Raw genomic sequence first — 15845 nt, 5'->3', positions numbered from 1 at the left:
ATGTGAACTGTAGCGTTTGTGATGAATGCTCAGAAACACTCATTTTGGTAGTAGTAATCTTTATTGCAGACACAGGCCAATATAAAACAAGACCATACAGGTATAAACAGGGAAAACAAAATAAAAGATACAAAATATACAACATACAGAACTGTGCATATTAAAATTTATACAAACTATTGCGCCAATGCCATCTAAGCTTAACGACATATCTACAGCAGCTTTTCGTTGGACTGACGAGGCCCGGGCTTCTATTATGTGGTACTCTTTGAACACAAAGCTAAAGGTCAGCTGTCTTAATAGTGCCTCAAATGTTGGCAAATGTCGTCAACCTTCAGATCCCAGTTGAGGAGAACGAAGACCAGTCCCGTAAAGGGTCTTACTTGCCGTGGCCACGGTCTCTTCACTGGAAGTCGGCTCCACAACTGGAATCCTCGGGTGTGTTGACATCCGGCTCGAAGGACCAATTTAATATTGGATTTATCTTACCCAACATTATAAAAAATAGACACAAAAGGAATGAAGACGCTGGTTTCTTTTTCTCATGAGGAGGGCGGATGGGAGATTGTTCAGATTACAGCCTCTCAACACGCTCTAAACAATCTCTCCCGTCGCTCCTGCATTTATTTGAAAATAGGGAGGTTTCTAAGTTTACAAGACACAACACACTAAGGGTAGGGTTTCAAGGTGAAAACATGGGACCAACACCTGCCACGTCCCGGCCACGTCCTTCTCTCTGATGATTCCTGCTGAGTCATCTTCTTGAAGGCGAGACATCTCCCTTTCTCAAAATCGTCCATAATACTAATGCAAGCTAAGCAAATAAATGATAACTTCTACAATATATTTAACAATCATCTTATTTTCTACCTGTCTGTTTTGAGTCACTCAACTATATGAGAGCCTAGAGGAGAAGAAGCTAGGGTGTCTGGGGACAAGTCGACAGCATACGTACAATTCTCCCAAGGAGTCAAATTAATTCATGAGTAGAATTGATGACTGATGGGCTAATTTTTATCTTTTAAAACATTGAAGGCCAACCTGATCCCCACATGCTGCCAGATCTCATCTGATCTCAGAAGCCAAGCAGGGTCGATCCTGGTTAGTACTTGGATGGGAGACCACCTACGAATACCTGGTCCTGGTGCTGGGGTTGGGCAGTGGGCCAATCACCTACTCCCGTAAAAAACTACAGCTAACTGAAACCACAATTGCAGCCTAATGTGCCCCATGGCATTGAGAGCTCTAACTAAAAGATCGATGACTGAAATTTTTTCTTTTTTTTTTTAAATGGGCTTCAGCAAAAAGGTTGCTATTTTTATCAGTGGCAAAAGGGCAGGAGCTTGAGCAACGCCTAGGGCTATGTGTGCATGTGCCTGTTTATTCATCTTTCTACACCAGCCACGTATAGTGACCAGTAGAACAATTTAATGTTTTTCAACTCAACGGCAATTTTGCATTTGTGACATTGGTCGTGTGCCATGATTATTTTTGCTCATTCAAATTTTGTGCCTTCTCTGGCTAAATAAAGGTTGGGAAACACTAACTAAGCCAATGCATTAACAAAACACAGACTCCAGTCAATGGCACATAAGATGATTCTTTCCTTGTGTCAGAGATCATCAAACACTCCTGGTGAGTCAAGATGTTAACAATGTTGTCACCAGGTCATTCCTGGCACACAGGTGTTTCTTCAGCTGCCTGGAGTCGGAAAAGCCGAGTCCACAGGCAGCGCAGGAGTACGGCCGCTCGCCCGTGTGCACCTGCATGTGGAACTTGACGTGTCCAAGCTGGCGGAATCGGACGCCGCACACCTCACACTCATATGGCTTCTCGCCCGTGTGGATCCTCAGGTGTCTTCGGTAGTTGGTGTAAACCCGGAAGGCCTTGCCGCATTCCTCGCAGGTGTGCGGCTTCTCGCCCGTGTGCCGCAGGCGGTGGGACTTGAGCGCGTGGCGGATGATGAAGGTCTTGCCGCAGACGTCGCAGGCGTAGGGCCGCTTGTTCCAGTGTGTGCGAAGGTGGTAGTCAAAGGTGGCCCTGTAGAGGAAGGCTTTGCCGCACACGTCACAGTCGTACGGGGCACCGCCCGCATGGATCAGCTCATGTTTCTTGAGCGCCCCCTCCGAGTCGAACCCGCGCTGGCACGTCTTGCAGGTGAACGCTGCCACCTCCACTGTGGTCCTGTTGTGAGAGTTAAAATTACAGATCAAAGACAGAAGTATCCCAACTTTTCATTTACAGAATAATGGAAGGATGCAAGGGCCACAAAGGTTTTTAAGTATTTTATCAAACACACTAAACTCAATCAATTATATATTTTTTTAATATCGATTATTTTTAATCCACACTATGAACCCCCACATATTTTTTGGGGAACCTATCCGCTATAATTCGCCTCACCTATTTTCTGTTTTTGTTGTTGGATGAAACAGAAGTATTACTTGGCACCATCTTGTGGAATCTTGGTGTTGTTGTTAGGTTTAATTCATTGATGGTGTTGTTTGGTCTGCGTTTGAGTTGGCGGTCCTTGAATACACCTCGTACACAGTCAAAGTGAAATGAAGTACACAAACCCCAATTCCAATGAAGTCGGGACATTGTGTAAAATGAAAATAAAAACAGAAATCCTTTTCAACCTATATTCAATGGAATACACTATAAAGACAAGATATTTAATGTTCAACGTGATGAATGTTACAGTTTCTTTGACAAACATTCTCTCATTTTGAATCTGATCTCTGCAACACGTTCCCAAAAAAGCCAAGACACGGGCCACAAAAGACTGGGAAAGTTGAGAAATGCTCAAAAACACCTGCTTGGAACATTCCACAGGTGAACAGGTTAGTCAGAAACAGGTGAGTGTCATGATTGGGTATTAAAGGAACATCCTTGAAAGGCTCAGTTCACAAACAAGGATAGGGCGAGGTTCACAACTTTGTTAATCATTGCGTGAGTAAACAGTCCATCAGTTTAAGAACATTTCTCAATGTAGGATAGAAAGGAATTTAGGGATTTCATCATCTATGGTCCATAATATAATCAAAAGATTCCGAGATTCTGGAGAAATCTGCACGCAAGTGGCAAGGCCTAAAACCAACATTGAATGTCCGCGACCTTCGATGCCTCAGGCGGCACTACAATTAAACCGGCATCGTTGTGTGATGAATATTGACACATGGGCTCAGGAACACTTCAGAAAACCATTGTCAGTTAACAGTTTGTCACTACATCTACAAATACAAGTTAAAACTAAGTGAAAGCTAAATATCAAACACACCCAAGAATGCTGGCTTCTCTGGGCCAGGGCTCATCTGAGATGGACTGACGCAAAGTGGGAAAGTGTTTGGTGGTCTGACACGTCCACATTGCAAATTGTTTTTTGGAACTCATGGATGTCATGTCCTCAGGGCCAACGAGGAAAAGGACCATTCCGATTGTTACCAGCGCAAAGTTCAAAAGTCAGCATCTGTGATGGTATGGGGCTGTGTTAGTGCCCATGGCACCAATAATCCTGAAAGGTAGATACAGCTTTTGGAGCAACATGTGCTGCCATTCAAGCAACATCTTTTTCAGGGACGTCGCTGCTTATTTCAGCATGACAATGCCAAACCAAATTCTGCACTGTTTTACAACAGTGTGGCTTCATAGTAAAAGAGTGTAAGTACTAGACTGCCAGCAGCCCAGACTAGAGGCTGACATTTTTCGTGATTCCCACCAGGTCCTGTGGGTCTCGCGGGATCCCCACGGGATGGGAGTGAATTTCACTATTTATCACAGGAGTGGACATGAGCGGGTGTGAACGTCCCCAGGAGCGGGAACAAAAGTCACCTGGCGCGCACGGGATCGGGAACTATGACAAAATTACCAGGAGTGGAAACCATGACGGCAGTAGAAACCATGGTTTTCGCAAGATTCTGTAAAGTTTTGGCTTGGGAATGAGAGTGAATGGGATCAATCTGTGGGAGTGTGTGGGAGCGGGAGTCAAAATCCACTCCCGTGTCACCCTCCAGTCCAGACCTGTCTTCCATTGAAAATGTGGGACACATTATGATGTGCAAAATATGACAACATTGATGTCTGACTGTTGAGCAACTGAAGTTGTACATCAAGCAAGAATGGGAAAGAATTCCACGACAAGGCTTCAAAAATGTGTGACCTTAGTCCCCAAACGCCTATTGAGTGTTGGTAAAAGGAAAGGTGACTTAAAACAGTGGTAACATGCATCTGCCCTAGCTTTTTGGAATGTGTTATAAGCAATAAATTAAAAATGAATGAATATTTGTAAAAAAAAAATGATATGTTTGAACATTAAATATCTTATCTTTGTAGTGTTTTCAATTGAATATCAGTTGAAAAGGATTTGCAAGTCATTGTATTGTTTTTCGTCCTTACTAATAGGTGCTTTTTGTCAATAATTTAAGTACTGAATACAGTTGTTTATGCAACATTAGTTCATGATTGTGTACATGCTAGATGCATAGTGTTGATACTTTGCTGATTATTCTTTGTGTTGTTACAGATCACAGTAAATTCATCAATCCAAACAGAATACCAGTGGGTGTTCTTCCTTTTAAAAGTGTTTCACTGCCATTTTATGGCATCTATAAGCAAACAAAACCCAAAACCTAGAGGTGACGGGGTGGGGATTGGTCAGGTAGTCACAGATCTTTGCTATTTGCGGCAGGGCTCAGTCCCTATCACCCACAAATAGCAGTGTTTTCTTAGATTACAGGTGATGAGACAGATACAGTAGTTCAGATTTTGGGGTACTCTGAGGTCCAAAATCCTGCATTGAGCAGCAGCTGCATCCCATCTCCAAAATTAAAACCAAAAGAAGAGCACTGTGTTGTATAAAAAAATAAAATGTAAAAAAAAAAAAGGAAGAGCTTTCATTAAGTGTAATTTCTTCACATAGTGTAATATTCGATTTGTGTGTTGAATGTCTGTCTTTGAGGGGCGTGGCCCAGTGAGTGACATCAGAAGATGGAATTGGATTGGCTTCGTTGGTTGGGTGTGTGTGAGTGTCTGGGAGTGAGTAGCAGCCAACAGCAGGTCCTTACGTGTGTTCTCATTTTGTGTGTGTGTTGGACTGTTTCACCCATTCAATAAACAGCTGAAAGCGCATTGGTCACCGTGGGTCTCCTTGCCCACATGCAAGGAAATTACGATACTTTAATTGCTCCCTTTTTTCATACTTCACTCAAATTTGATGAATACATTGGAAAAAGGCGGCACGGTGGACGACTGGTTAGCACATCTGCCTCACATTTCTGAGGACCGGGATTCAAATCTAATTTATTCAAACCCTGGCCGCGCCTTTGTGGAGTTTGCATGTTCTCCAGGTGCCTTCGTGGGTTTTCTCCGGGTTCTCCGGTTTCTTCCCACATGCCAAAAACATGTGTGATAGGTTAATTGAAGACTCTAAATTGCCCGTAGGTGTGAATGTGAGTACAAATGGTTGTTTGTTTCTATGTGCCCTGCGATTGGCTGCCGACCAGTTCAGGGTATACCCCGCCTCTCGCCTGAAGATAGCTGGGATGGGCTCCAGAACGCCCGCGACCCTAGTGAGGATAAGCGGTACAGAAAATGGATGGATGGACATTTAAAAAATAGACGTCTCATAACTCAAACAACTTGGAAAAATCATATGTAAGCCTTATAGTTACGCAAATGTACAAAAAACAAGCTATGATTTTATACATTTTCCATCACCTGTCACGTTTGAAGATGATGGTGCGGTTCCCCCGCACCCGGGCCCTCCGCCTCCCCGCCTGGGTGCCCGCCTCAGTGCCGTCCTGGTGCAGCAACTTCTGGTGCTTCTTTAGCTGGCAGTTGTACAGGAAGGTCTTGCCGCACAAGTCGCACATGAAGGACTTGGAGGCGCCGTGGATCAGCATGTGAGCCTTCAGCTTGTCCTGGATGAAGCTGGCGCCGCACACGTGGCACTTGAATGGCCGCTCGCCCGTGTGGATGCGGTTGTGCCGCTTGAGGTTCTGCCGCAGCGTGAAGCCGGCGCCACATGTCTCGCAGGTGAACGCCTTACCCTGCAAAAACTGGTCTAAAAAACAAGAGTAATCAAATGAGGAACATATTAATTTAAGCAAAATGATGCACCAATAAAACAGGGAAAATGTACTTAGATTTTTCTGACAATTTTTAGATTAACTGAAGAGTGTTGAGAGACTTTCTGTACCAAAGAGAGAACATTCAAATACCTTTTAGGCACCGGGAAATATCTTTTGGACCGAGTGGAAAATCTTTAAAGGTCCCATATTTTGGGTATTTAGACCTCCATAGAATGACTCTCTAACATGGACGTAGCAAAAAAGTGTCAATTTCATTTCAAAAGAACACCTTGGTTTTGTCATACGAGTGTCCAGAAAAGGCCCCTCTGACAGCTACTTCTGTTTGACCCAGTTTTGTATCCGCTTTGTCCATATTTGGCTACCCCTTTCCTCTGATTGGTTGGCTCCGTGTAGAAGAACCACTTGTGAGAGCACGCGCGTTTGTTATGTTGACAGCACTGGCTCAGGCTGATTTCAGGCCTCTCGGCAGAAAAACATCTGGAACTCAGGAATGCATGGAAGATTTTAATTCATATTTCACGTTTACTGAGGGACCAAAGAGAAAATATTACATCCTAAATACTAGAAAATGTTGGTGTGGCAAAATAATTCCCCTTTAAATACTTTTTGCACCAAGTGACAATTATTTGGATAATTTTTGGAACCATCAGAATCTAATTTTTTCTACTGTTTCATGCATAACAGGTCAAAATGAGTCTGTGACATGGTTTGACATTGATGAGGTTTGCCTACTGTCGCCAACGATGATCATTGCGGCAGGTTCAGTTCTAATGAATGGGAACGGATGACCATCAGAAATTTTTAATATTTAAAGCACACCTTCGCCTAACACACGTGTACCGACGACTTTCTAAAGAGCACCGAGGTGGGAGGAGCATATCAATGTGGCGCAAATGAAGCGAATGTGCATTCAGTGTGATAAATAACAGTGCTACATTGAAATTGGGGAAGATGTGTGATCCAATCAGAGCTCATTTATATGGCGCCTAATAACGAGAATTATTAGACAAATAACAGAAAAAAATAAAAATCCCAACGTCTTAAAATGCCAATGTCAACCACTGTCTGTATTTATACTACCGATACAATTATGGTACAGTAATCCCCCGCTATTCGTCGGGGAATCGGGACCAAAGCAAGTGAAATGCTCTCACACAAAGATTGACTGGTAATTACAAATATCTTGGCAGACAAAGAACAAGCATATTTTGCCTTGATATGCGATACACAAGTTCAAGACATTCGGCTTTCAGGTGAAATTTCAGGATGAACCTAAAATACACTATAACCTTCACAGATTAACTAAACATGACCTTCTCCAACGTGTTTCAAAAATGTGGGCAGGGCGAAATGATATATTATAATAAAAAAAAATAAAAAAACACTATGCTTTTTAATAGTTTCTCTATAGCGTGGATTTTTACGTCTTGTGGATGGGTCTGGGAGTTGGTGAATTTCAGGTTCATCCAGAAATGTAATCCAAAAGCCGAATATCCCAATCTTTTTGTCATTGGTGTATTTAATTCGGCTAGATTTTGGTCTTTGCTTTGTACCACAAGCGAAGGGCCGCACGTCATCGCCGTGCACCGACTCGTGCGACTTGAGCAGTTTTTTGCTCTTGAAGGTCTGGTCACAGAGCGGACACGCGAAGGACTGAGGGGTTTTCTCGTTGTGACGCAACAGGTGGCGCTCCAGCATGGCGCTGCTGCGGAAGGTCCTGGAACATTGGTGGCAGCTCAGGGACTCCTTGTGAGTGTCCAAGTGCCTCCTGAGGTGGAGCTGTCGGCTGAAGCGCTTCTTGCACACGTCACATTCAAACACCTTACTGACTTCAGCTGGCAAAGGATTCTGAGAGTCTGAGGACGGCGTCATCTTGTCATCCTCTGCGATGTCTGCAGAATACAGTAGAATGAATCACTTTCACTTTAGCCCTTTACACAGTAACCATCTAACCTGGCTTTATTTCTTCTTTGTTCCAAGCTCAATCTGCTGTGTATAAGGCATGGGGATATTTTTTTTTTGAGAAAAATAATTGTAATGTTATGAGAATAAAACTATTTTGTCTCAAAAGGGAAGATCTCTGACACATTTTTGTTTATCCATCCATCCATCCATTTTCTGAGCCGCTTATCCTCAGTAGGGTCGCGGGCGTGCTGGAGCCTATCCCAGCTATCATTGGGCAGGAGGCGGGGTACACCCTGAACTGGTTGCCAGCCAATCGCAGACATTTTTGTTTAGTTTTTTTTAAATCATGTTTCTGGACACTTATGTCGTCTGCTTGAGGTGTTAGCACTGTTAGGTGCTGGCATTTCCAGCAGCACGTGGCAATTAACTGGGACATAACATTGAACAGAATGGAAACCACACTATTTGAGGATATATGGGGGGGTTACCCTGCAACTACTTGGGGCATGGAATCTATGACAGTCCAGGCCTCTAATTGCAGTAGCACCTGGCAATTAATTGGAACATTATTTGAGACTATACATTAAGATTCAGCTCAGCACACACAAAAAAAATTCTATATTGTTTTACAACCCGTCTCACTGAAAGGAATATCTCTGACACTGTTTTTTGATGATTTTCTTAGACCCTACACATCAGTTGTTTCTGTTGTATTTGCATGCATGTATTTGAGGGGCAGCGTTCATTCATTCAAGTGGAGCGGAGGCCATATATTATTTGAGTAAATACAGTCCATCATAATTCAGCCTCTGTCACACTGAAGGGAAGATCTCTGATGTTTTCCTTCTTTTCATTTCTCTGGACACACTATTTCAGTTGTTTGTGACGTGTTTTAATGCATATATTTGAGTTACGGCATTTTTTTCCCCGACGAAGATGTGACGATGACCACATAATGTATTTCTAGATGAAGACTAAGTGTATTGACATTTTTTACAATGAATGAAAACAAGACATAAAAATGCCTGCCAGAGGTGAGATCCAATCGGAACTCATTTTGTTTTAAGAGGCATGAGAAGTTGACAAGAGAACCAATCAAAGCAATGTGATAAGGAAGTAACCTAAAACAGTTTGAGATTAAATCTAGCAGCCGCGAGCATAGCACTACATGAACATGAAATAACTACCTGTAATATAGATAATCGAGTTTCTCTCGGGCTGCACGATGTATTGTTTGAGCATTGTCATCGCGATGCACAGTACGTGTGCGCAACAGTCTCTGGTGGATTGAAAAAAAAGATGAAACCACTGTACCATTATGCACATTTAATTCAGTGAATCCTTCATGTACCACGAGAGTGAGGCCGCATATCACTGGTCGTACTCACATCACACTTTGAGAACAGCTCATCTAGGTGAATGTAATTAGTTTCAGAAATTGAAGGGAAGGTTTACAAACAGTATATACCACTTACAGTTTACACACTTTATACTTTAGTTGACTAAATTTAATGGCATTTTTGTCAACTATAAACCTTAAAACTAAAATCTAATAAAACAATTTAGATGACAAAATTATGACTAAAGCTTAATCAATATTTGCCGTCAAAATTAACACTGAAGTGGAGTGGAGGTCACACATTATTTGAGGAAATACAGTCCGTCAGATTTCAGCCTCTGTTACAATGAAGGGAAGACCTCTGACACTTTTTCAAGACAGTTTCAGACTTTTTGTCATAGTTGTATGGATGAATTTGAGGTGTAGCAACAAGGAAAGCGGTGTCAACATTATTTGTGAAAATATAGTCAAAAAATATTTATTGGACAGAAAATAAGCATTAACTGCTGGGGCGTTACCCCCTCTTGCAGAGTTGCCACACTTGTGTTCAAAAAAAGTCTCGCGATCTTACCTTGTTTCCAAGCTGATGACACATCTCCACAATTCGCCTCCTCCAACGTAAACTCTGGTAAAAGGATCATTTTACTTTTTAAATGGTTAATATTCATACAATAGTATTACAGTATATCAATAAACACACCTTTAATGTGTCTGCCACCGGCAGGTGTCACGAAATTGCCATCTTCTTTCGTCGACTCATCAGCCGATTTCACCAACATCCCGAAAGGCTTCAGTGTGAGGACCCATCCCGTCTGCTCATTAAGCACAGGGCATCCGCTCATCACGTTTTCCCTCCAGATTTTGATGCCGTCCAAGTCTTCCGTCACCGCCGTCAGCCGGCTCTCTAGCTTGCTCACTTTGTCCCGCAGTGTTAGCTTTTCCTTATTTGTGGCATCAGACAGCTGCAAGAAAACACTGTTGATCTTTCTACTTGCCTCCTGAGCCAGCAGCTCTACCATTTTGTTAAATCCTGCCTGTAGGGAAAAGATAAAAACCAATGAACAAGGTTTTGCCTGTTTATAAAATTTGGAGGCAGACACCTCTGCCTAAGTTCAGGCCACTTCTGGCTCTTAAAGCTATAACATCTTGAAAACTGTTATTATCATTAATAGGGTGTCACTCTTAATTGCAATTGGATTTACTGTGATTTTAACGTTACATTTTAATAATTTCTCCAGATTTGTTTTAATCTGTGAGGCACTGTTTACATCGTGCAATGCTTCCAGAATTGACCAGGGTAGCTTGAACCAACACCTCCAATGTCAACACAGTAAATGGACTCTTGGTTGGCGGACTCCTGACGGCGTAGCGCTTGGAGGTCCACACACTTTGTCCACCCTGCACTGTGAATGTTTACATGATATGTCCGATAAAATAAGTTTAATAAAACAGACTGCTGTTGTTCCATAGCTGAAGGTGAAACTGTATTGAATGTGTTCGCACGTCGTCATCCAAGTCTCTTTAGACCACTGCTACACTACGGTAAAAAACGCATACCGTGCTATACCTCGTGCAGCCCTGGGCTCGTCTGATCACTGCTTAATTCACTTAATACCGACGTACAGGCAAGAACTTAAATGTGCGAAGCCTACAGTGAAAACAGTCAAAAAGTGGACCAATGAAGCCAAGATGGAACTTCAAAGCTGTTTAGACTGCACAGACTGGAGTGTCTTTGAAAATTCAGCTGGCAGCCTGGATGAATGTACGGACACTGTCACATCCTATATCAGTTTCTGTGAAGAGGTTTGTGTACCAACAAAATCATTTCGCACATTCAACAACAATAAGCCGTAAGAAATAAGAAATTAACATTGCAAAGAGGAACCATGCAGCAAAGTTGGAAAAACAGTTTAGCGAAAACGACTTTAAATCAGTCTGGCATGCATTCCAATCGCTGACTAATTACAAGCGACGATCCCCCCAAGCTGAGAACAATAGCACACTAGCCAACGACTTGAATACCTTCTACTGCAGATTTGAAAAGGACAGTTTCACACCACACACCCACCCGGCCGCGACCACAATCACAATCACACCTCTGACCTCTGCGTTAACCATCCATGAACAGGATGTGAGACGCATCTTCAAACAACAGAAGATTAACAAAGCGGCAGGCCCGGACCATGTGTCCCCATCCCGCCTCAAAGTCTGCGCGGACCAGCTCGCTCCAGTCTTCACTCAGATCTTCAATAGATCTCTGGAAATGTGCGAAGTTCCATCCTGTTTCAAACGCTCCACCATCATTCCAGTCACCAAGAAACTTGCAATCTCGGGTCTGAATGACTACAGGCCTGTCGCTTTGACATCTGTGGTCATGAAGTCCTTTGAACGTCTCGTGCTGGACCACCTCAAGAGTGTCACAGGTCCCCTGCTGGGCCCCCTGCAGTTTGCCTACCAAGCGAACAGGTCTGCGGATGATGCAGTCAACATTGGACTGCACTTCATCCTAGAACACCTCGTCAGTGCAGGGACCTACGTGGACTTCAGCTCAGCGTTCAACACCATCATCCCTGAACTCCTTTCATCCAAGCTTCTCCAGCTCAGCGTCTCACCTGCCATCTGCCAGTGGATTTACAGCTTTCTGACGGGCAGGACACAGCAGGTCAGGCTGGGGGAGGCCACCTCATCCACACGCAGCATCAGCACTGGGCCGCCCCAAGGTTGTGTCCGCTCTCCGCTGCTCTTCTCTCTCTACACGAACGACTGCACCTCAGCGAACCCGACTGTCAAATTCCTGAAGTTTGCAGATGACACCACTGTCACCGGCCTCATCAAGGACGGTGACGAGTCTGCATATCGACAGGAAGCGGAGCGGCTGTAGCTGTGGTGCGGCCGACACAACCTGGAGCTGAACACGCTCAAGACTGTAGAGAGGATCGTGGACTTCAGGAGGCATCCTTCGCCACAGCTGCCCCTCACGTTGTCCAGCTGCCTTGTGTCAACCGTCGAGACGTTCAAGTTCCTGGGAATTACAATCTCTCAGGACCTGAAGTGGGCGACCAACATCAACTCCGTCCTCAAAAAGGCCCAGCAGAGGATGTACTTCCTGCGGCTTCTGAGAAAGCACGGCCTGCCACCGGAGCTGCTGAGACAGTTCTACACAGCGGTCATCGAATCAGTCCTGTGTTCTTCCATCACAGTCTGGTTTGGTGCTGCTACAAAAAAGGACAAACTCCGACTGCAACGGACAATCAAAACTGCTGAAAGGATTGTCGGTACCCCCCCTACCCACCCTTGAGGACTTGCACGCTGCCAGAACTAAGACAAGGGCGTGCAAAATCCTCTCGGACCCTCCGCATCCTGGTCACCAGCTCTTCCAGCTCCTTCCCTTAGGTAGGCGCTACCGATCAATGCAAACTAGAACTAGTAGACATTCCAACAGCTTCTTCCCTCTTGCGATCAACTTCTTAAACACCTAACCTATAATTCCATTACAACAAGCTGGCAATTTTTTGACTTGAGTTCGTTGTCACATTTCTGTGGGGCCAATTATGTATTACTCGTGCACTCACTGTAGTTGTCTCGCCATGCTGCCATGTTTTTTGTCAATGTCTTTATGTTTCCAAAGTGTTCTGTAAATTGACTGTCTGTTGTCGTACTAGAGCGGCTCCAACGACCGGAGACAAATTCCTTGTGTGTTTTGGACATACTTGGCAAATAAAGATGATTCTGATCTGATCTGATCTGAGATGGCGCTACCGCTGGCAGGTAAGGTCAAGTAGCAAACGTTTAAACGCCAGTCAATCGCTCCTATTGTTTGATTTGAGAAACACACGTTAAAGCCATTGTGACATCAAAGCAAAAAAACTAAAACTAAAATAAAAGCACAGACTGGTAAGAAAATGTTAAAATAAGGTAAATAATACGGTCATCCAGGTCTCTAGATGGCGCTTCAACTAGCGTCAAACAGCGCAGAGCTAACAGTTAGCCGAAGTTTAACTATCATATCCATTCGTACAGTTGGATTTGAGAGACACGAAATTAAATCATTAATGCTATTAAAACCATAAACATAAAACAAGAATCGAACAAGGCAACAGAGTGGCCTTTAGTCTCCGCGGGAACTTTAGCTCGTCAAACTACGTGCCAAGGGGCCATCTTAGTTAGGTTTCTCTTCGGAAATGTAAAATCTCTGTACAAACTAATACATACCAGACATTAATACCAATTTATAAAAACAAATAAACATAGCATTAAGCAATTTACCTCCGTGGACTGGTTCTCGTTGGCAAATCCGGCCATTAAATCCAGCGCACACTTTATAACCGTCTCCAGAATGAGTTTAGTTTGGGAATGAAACACCAAACTCTCAGACATTTTTACATAGGATTTATTGCAGACCCTCTCACTAACAAAATCTTTAGCTAGTTCGCTGCCGCTTCGCCAGTTTCACCAACACATCCCACGCCCGGACAGGGAATCAACTCGACGTGAGGACTTCAAAATAAAACTTGGCAAATTTCACAATTTATTTATTTTTGGTACATTCTATGCAAAAACTATACTAATGCAATGTTATAATGCAAACAGAAAACCATACTCTTGTTTTTTACTAAAATATTTCAAACAGTAGGGTAACTCATGAAAATATCTTCAGAAAATAAGGAGAAATGTGACATTTTTGGCATAACAATGCCAGTTTCACACAACCCGAGAGCCCTTTCACGGGTATTTGGGCTGACCGACTCTGGGATTAGAGTTACTGACTTCATTAAAGAATAAATTGTTTGTAAGTGTGAATGCTTGTTTGCCCACATGTATCTAGCGATTGGCTGGTGACCAATCAAAGGTGTACCCAGTAGTGATGCTCCGATCGATCAGACGATTTTCGTGGAAAACACGTGATCAACAGTCATTTATTATTTGCCTTTCATTGCCGGTCACCCGCGGCTCGTATTTGCAACCTGTAGAGAATGTGTGCTGTGTAGTGGAGGGTTACACAATTAATCCAAATTTGAGGGTGCTTCTAGCTATTTAATAACACCCCAGTTTAGTTTACTGTAAAACTAAGCGCACAGCAAAAATAATTGCCCCCATCCATCCATTTTCTGTACTGCTTCTTCTCACGCGGGTTGCGGGCGTGCTGGAGCCTATCCCACCTATCTTCGGGCGACAGGCGGGGTACACCCTGAACTGGTCGCCAGCCAATCGCAGGGGACATATAAACAAACAACAATGCGCACTCATTCACATCTATGGGCAATTTAGAATCTTCAAGCAATCTACCAAAAGAAAGACAGAAAAAACCCACGCATGTACGGGGAGAACATGCAAACTCCACACAGGCGAGGCCGGGATTTGAAACCCGGCCCTCAGAACTGTGAGGCAGATGTGCTAACCAGTCGGCCACCCAATTTATATCTAAATACAAGACATCGTTTTCGAAATCGCCAGCTTAATGCTAACACTCAATGGAAAACTCAATTGATGAGTTATCAAATAATAGCATTTGATCACAGGAGGGCTACGTATACCTTCAAATAATTAATATTCATACACAAATGGCAGGAACAGCAGATAGTCATTGACTGTATAAAAAGACAAGCTATTTTTCCCCTGACTGTGACATGAAATCAGACTATAAACTTTTCCTGTTTTAGATCAATTAGTATTAGCAAAGTTATTTCTATTTGCTAAATGCCAGAATAATGACAGGACTATTATTATTTTTTTAGACAAAATATAACAGACAATACAGTCAAGGCTAAAAGCATTGGCATGTTTTTTTTTTTTTTTTAGCCATAACTATTTATTTTTAGGTGGCATGGTGGCCGACTTAGAGCGTCTGCCTCACAGTTCTGAGGACCGGGGTTCAATCCCCGGCCCTGCCTGTGTGGAGTTTGCATGTTCTCCCCGTGCCTGCGTGGGTTTTCTCCGGGCACTCCGGTTTCCTCCCACATCCCAAAAACATGCATGAATTGGAGACTCTAAATTGCCCGTAGGCATCACTGTGACTGCGAATGGTTGTTTGTTCCTATGTGCCCTGCGATTGGCTGGCAACCAGTTCAGGGTGTACCCCACCTCCTGCCCGAAGATAGCTGGGATAGGCTCCAGCACGCCCGCGACCCTTGTGAGGATAAGCGGCTCAGAAAATGGATGGATGGATATTTACTTTTATTTGTATTTTTTTATATTATTTTACTTTTTACTAATTTATTTTCTGGTAATTTATATTTAAAAGTTGTTTTGGTAGTTGAATAAATACAAAGTTTTGAAATAAATGAATAATCATGATTTCAATATCAAACAAAATAATTGTGATTTCGCCCAGACCTAGTGTAGCATCCCCTCCCCATTTCACACTGCCTATGCGTGCAGCAGCTGCAAAGCAACCAACCCCCCAAAAAACATATCATATAGCCAGTAGCACTTAGCATAAATAAATTCATAAATTTACAGCTGTATGATCGGTATCGGCAGATCTCACTCATGAATGATTGGTATATGAATCG

At 43.3% G+C, this 15845-nt stretch overlaps 1 protein-coding gene across 2 annotated transcripts; it reads right to left on the bottom strand.

Moving 5' to 3' along the window:
- Positions 1 to 532: 532 nt before the first annotated feature.
- On the bottom strand, positions 533 to 15412 carry LOC133481954 (oocyte zinc finger protein XlCOF6-like). Of its 2 annotated transcripts, none has more exons than XM_061781359.1 (6): positions 13600 to 15378; positions 10034 to 10367; positions 9905 to 9958; positions 7643 to 7981; positions 5716 to 6061; positions 533 to 2184 (listed from the first exon to the last, which is right to left on the bottom strand). In XM_061781359.1, the coding sequence occupies exons 1-6, from the start codon at positions 13708 to 13710 to the stop codon at positions 1641 to 1643; spliced, it is 1728 nt and encodes a 575-aa protein (XP_061637343.1). In that variant the 5' UTR covers positions 13711 to 15378; the 3' UTR covers positions 533 to 1640. The 2 variants fall into 2 exon arrangements, with proteins under 2 accessions (XP_061637343.1, XP_061637344.1); XM_061781360.1 differs by lacking the exon at positions 533 to 2184 and adding an exon at positions 2662 to 5564 and having other exon boundaries at positions 13600 to 15412.
- Between the last annotated feature and the right edge of the window lie 433 nt (positions 15413 to 15845).

The sequence above is a fragment of the Phyllopteryx taeniolatus genome, chromosome 8 (assembly GCF_024500385.1).
Source record: "Phyllopteryx taeniolatus isolate TA_2022b chromosome 8, UOR_Ptae_1.2, whole genome shotgun sequence".
Taxonomy (NCBI): Eukaryota; Metazoa; Chordata; class Actinopteri; order Syngnathiformes; family Syngnathidae; genus Phyllopteryx; species Phyllopteryx taeniolatus.
This window is presented reverse-complemented; position numbering and strand designations above follow the sequence as displayed.